General features: G+C 38.6%; 1 protein-coding gene across 1 annotated transcript in view; it reads left to right on the forward strand.

The window, feature by feature from the left end:
* LOC101854134 (MAM and LDL-receptor class A domain-containing protein 1) overlaps nt 1-5,000 on the forward strand; it is a gene marked incomplete at its 3' end in the record, with an annotated part of 99,805 nt that overhangs the window by 21,027 nt on the left and 73,778 nt on the right. The window contains 5 exon segments of the mRNA XM_035971125.1: nt 305-451; nt 950-1,050; nt 1,938-2,102; nt 3,316-3,409; nt 4,529-4,681. Coding sequence (XP_035827018.1) covers nt 305-451; nt 950-1,050; nt 1,938-2,102; nt 3,316-3,409; nt 4,529-4,681 — 660 coding nt within the window.

Below are 5,000 nucleotides of genomic sequence, written 5' to 3' on the forward strand. Positions count from 1 at the left end.
TGTGTGCGCGTGTGCGCGCGTGTGCGTGCGTGTGTGCGCGTGCATGCGCGTGTGTGTGCGTGTGTGTGCGTATGTGTGCGTGCGCGTGCGTGCGCGTGCGTGCGCGTGCGTGCGCGGCGTGTGCGTGTGTGTGTGCGTGTGCGTGTGTGTGTGTGTTTGTGTGTGGAAGAGAACCGGTGTAAAATGATACCCTTTGTTTTGTTTCTTTGAGGCATGTGAAGTTTGACGTCTTAACAGCTCGACATTGTAAAGTGCATGCACATCTTTAACAAGGTTTATGATGATGATTTTCTTCTATTTCTAGACGCCTACATAATGGATGACTTTGAAACAAGTCTCGACATTTGGAAACAAGATGACTATGATAGTTTTGATTGGACATTGCAGCAGGGTCAGTCAGTCAACCTCCTGTACGGGCCCAGAAGGGACCACACTCTAGGGACTCACTTAGGTAAGAGGAAAATTGAGCATGTCTTCGACATGTTTGGTATCTAAGAGAAAAAAACGATAGCTCATACGGTATCAAAACTTACTCACAGTCGTCTGTTGTGTTGCACTTAGCCTCATTGCTGTTGCGCGTAGAAGACCTGAGTTCAATTGCCGTTTGGGAGAATATTTCTATTTATAGAATGATATCTCTGTCTTTCTTTTAAAACGTTGTACCACTCTCAGTCCGGGTTGGCCCTGGCAGGCAGGATGGCAGCTTATACCCTATATGATCTAAATTGTGTCGATGGGGGAGTGAAACAGGTTCATTAATTATTTTTAAAAAGAAAACACAAATGACAACTCAAATAAAATATAAATTTATTCTATAAAAAAAACATTCATTTTTCAGCGGGGGACCTGCAGTGTGGGATGTTCGAAACAGCCCATCCTCAAAATAACATAAATTGTGTCTATGAGGGCGTAAAACACGTTTAATTACAATTTTTTAATCGTATTCCAGGCCATTACCTTCTATTGTCCGGTTTTGGGCACATCAAGGGAGAGAAGGCACGCCTCTTGAGCCCCGTCTTCTTGGCCACAGCGAACCCACAGGACTGTAAGGTATGTCTTTTTGCTGACTTGTTGATTCCATCGTTGTTTTTGTTAATGTCGTCGTTATTTATTAAAGGTTGCTATTTCTTATGGATAACAGTTGTTTATTTATACATCCATGCTATCTTTTACACAGAAAAGGCGACCTTTTTGTAAATAAATGAAAAAAAAAAACAGTTCCGTAGTAAAACAGGTTCATTACTTTTTTTAAAACAACAACAACAACAACAACAACAACAACAACAACAACAACAACAACAACAACAACAACAACAACCACCAAGACAACTCAAGCAGAATCAAAACTTATTCTAAAAAAAATACATCATTATTCAAGGGAGACTCTTCAGTATTGGGTTGGCCCTGAAAGACTGGGTCGATACAGCCCACCTCCTAAATGATATAAATTATGTCGATGAGCTTTATAATCATTTGTCCTGGTGGTATGTTTCACTTGCGTCGTCTTGTGCCGTTTCGTTTTTATAAAACTTCGTCTTGGTCAGGTTGCGTTTTGGTTCTCGTTTCATAATTCTGTCATTTTTCAGCTTTGTCAACTCGTTTTATGAAGAATTTTCATTGCCTTTTGTCATTGCCCTTTCGTCTAAATGTTGATCCTGGTGTGGTTTCTTTAACGTTGAATTTCCAGCATGAGGCGTTCCATTCAGCGGGTGTTTGAGGGCGCAACTGGTTGGATCTACTTTAATTTCCCCTCTGCTACTTCTGTCTGTCTTATTCCCCACCCCCGTCTCTAAATGATTATTATTGTGTCGATCTTCTTCTCATTACTAAAAAAAAAAGATAAAAAAATAACAAACAACCCCTCCACCCAAAAAACCCCCAACCCCAAACAAAACAAAATACAAACTAAAGAAAACAAAACAAACATTTGCCCTCAGCTCCGCGTTCACTGGTATATGTACGGGCCTCACCGCGGCACGCTACGAATCCTGCAGAAGATCTATCAAAATGGCGGCGAGAGGGAGATTTACTCACACACAGACTCCACTCAGGACATTTGGTGGGCCAAGGAGTTTGATGTTGGATCAGAGCAGAACTTTCAGGTTGTTCTTTCTTTCTTTCTTTCTTTCTTTTTTCATTTCTTTCTTTCTTTCTTTCTTTCTTTTTTTTCTTTCTTTCATCCTGTCTGTCTGTCTGTCTTTTCTCTCTCTCTCTCTCTCTCTCTCTCTCTCTCTCTCTCTCTCTCTCTCTCTCTCTCTCTCTCTCTTTCAATCACAATCATACTCAAAATAATAATAAAATAATAATACGGTGTCATAATTGTCTCGGAGAATCAATGCTATGTTCAGCAAACTGGATGGTTATTTAAATTTTGAACAATATTGAAGACTACGAATTCCCATAACAGTCCTTGGCTAATGTGCCTATTAATTGAAGGAGATTATGTCAACGGGATGAAAGACTCGACTGGAAAATTGAGTGGACATTTTACAAAGGAAAAAGAAGACAAAGGAGCAAAAACTGTCTGCGATGATACCAGCCTTTCAGACAAAAAAATAGATCGCGATTTGACCCAACTGCTTTTTTTTTTTGTAGTGCTCCCTAGCAACTTTACTTTGAGATAAGTGATTTTGTTGACTTGCATGTGCATAGAGTATAATATATTTTTTCCCGAATACCTTTATGGTGCTTTACGATTCCCTTTATAAATAAAAAGTGAGCGTTGTCATGGCAAATCAAAAAGGGTAGGATCGGTCTATTCCGAGAAAATTATTTTTATGATAGTAAATTTGAAATGAAAAAAAAAAAAAAAGAAAAGAGTGGTTGCCGGGCACTCTAGTGTGGTTTTCTCCTTCTTTCATATATCAAACATCTATCGTCGTTATCCTTCTTCCATTTTTTAGCATGTGTTAACCTACAATTACTCTTCTAATTTCGGCATATATCTCTGCTGTCATTTTAAAAAGTACAAGATAATAATATTATGCATTTTATTTTTACAATTTTACCGGACAGTCACAAAACTGAATGTTGTCACCAAGAAAACGAACTCTTTGCAAACATACCAAGTAAAGATCTTTAAGAATGCAATTTTGATAATAATTACGTTATTGCCTTTAAAGGGAATGTTATTTTCTTGGTTACAACATTCAGTCGTTTTTCTTCTTCTGTAAAAGTTCACACTGTATTTTAAAATGACAGCAGATATGACTCAACTGTGTTTCAAATGCAGTAAAACTCTTAATAAAACAAAAAATTAAATAGGATACTATGACAATTTTACAAAAATGAAAACTGTACTAATACATGTCTCAGATTGTCATCGAGGGTCAAGTCGCTGGGTCCTACATGGCCGACATAGGAGTAGATGACATCAGCTTCACCCCACTGTGCCGGGTCGCAGTCTCCCGTAAGTGTGTTCACAGCTCGAGAAAAGACAATGTGTGAGCATGGTATCATTTGTTGTGTTTTAAAGAAAAAATCCAAAACGAAACAGGAAGCAGGAACATTATTTGGAAATTGGTGATGATGATGATGATGATGATGATGGTGATGGTGATGGTGATGGTGATGGTGATGGTGATGGTGATGGTGATGGTGATGAGGATGAAGATGATGATGAAGATGATGATGATGGTGATGGTGGTGGTGGAGGGGTGGTTGTGATGATGATGATCATGATGACCATGAAGATGATAATGATGATGGTTGTTGTGATTTGCAAGAAACGAGTGGGTCAAGAAATTATGTTTATACTCGAGAGTAAAAGAAACCAGAACTATTTCGCCCCTTTTTTTCTTATCGAAAGATTAGAAACGTTATGCTCTTGCTGTATTCGGGTTCGGATTCATACAAGGAACAGGTATTATAGGAGTGGGTGGTAACTAATAAATAACGTAGCTAGAAGGGTCGATTGTTCTTCAAAATGTTGAGTTCTGTTTTTTTCCAGCTGAGTCGTCGAGTTTCCATTCACAAACTTTCAGGAACACTAAAATTTGTTAAATGTCTGCGTTTTGAATAGTTGTCTTTGATGAGATCCTCTTTAGATATTTTACAAGTTAATTATGTGAGGCTATGAGATAAAGTTAATTGACTATAGCTTACTAATATAAAAATATTATATTTCCGAATAATGATTGATCAGTAAAGACACAGATATCAAGCCCAAAAAGAAGAATCATTGAAACATATATTATGCTTCAAACAGGAGGAAATCCCACAACCTTTGGAGTCTAGAACTGGTATTTCAAATAACCTATTTCTCATATGTCTGCCAAATTAGGCCAAACACTTCTTTTATCTGAAATTGTAGTATTCACCACCGTAATTACAATTCGTAACACTTTGATAAGTAAACATAACACTCAAAAGAAAATTTTGATCCATTCTGGAAGATAAGGAAATAAAAAACCCATTTCCTTCAGGAAAATAAGTGTTTGACCTAATTTGGCAGATAGACTGTTAGAATCGGATACTAAAAGTATGTATGTCGTAGGGCGTCCAAAGCAACTATTAAAAACCTCTGCAGAAACTCTGTCCTCTGGCCCCGTCCTCCCTGAGCCCATCTGTGATACAGTGACCCAGTTCCAGTGTACCGAAGAAACCGCCAGTTGTGTGCTGAAGTCCCAGGTCTGTGACTTCATGCGGCAGTGCAGGGATGGCTCAGACGAAGCCTTGTGCTGTGAGTTGTTTCTGATTGTGTGTGTGTGTGTGTGTGTGTGTGTGTGTGTGTGTGTGTGTGTGTGTGTGTGTATGTGTGTGTGTGTGTGTACATGTTTGTGTGTATAAGAAATTCTTCTTGTTTTAGTAAGAGTTTTACGGCACTTGCAACACAATTAGGTCATATAAGTGCAAGTGATTAGATGATTGTACAAGAAAGTAACAAAAACATAAAAGAAAAAGGGATATAGGGATGATGTTTGATAGGAAAGAAGGAGCAAAGCACACCAGAGCACCCGCCAACCACCCACTAAGATGTTATTCCTTATGCGGGGATCGAA

This window comes from Aplysia californica, unplaced genomic scaffold, assembly GCF_000002075.1.
Source record: "Aplysia californica isolate F4 #8 unplaced genomic scaffold, AplCal3.0 scaffold00015, whole genome shotgun sequence".
Lineage (NCBI taxonomy): Eukaryota > Metazoa > Mollusca > Gastropoda > Aplysiida > Aplysiidae > Aplysia > Aplysia californica.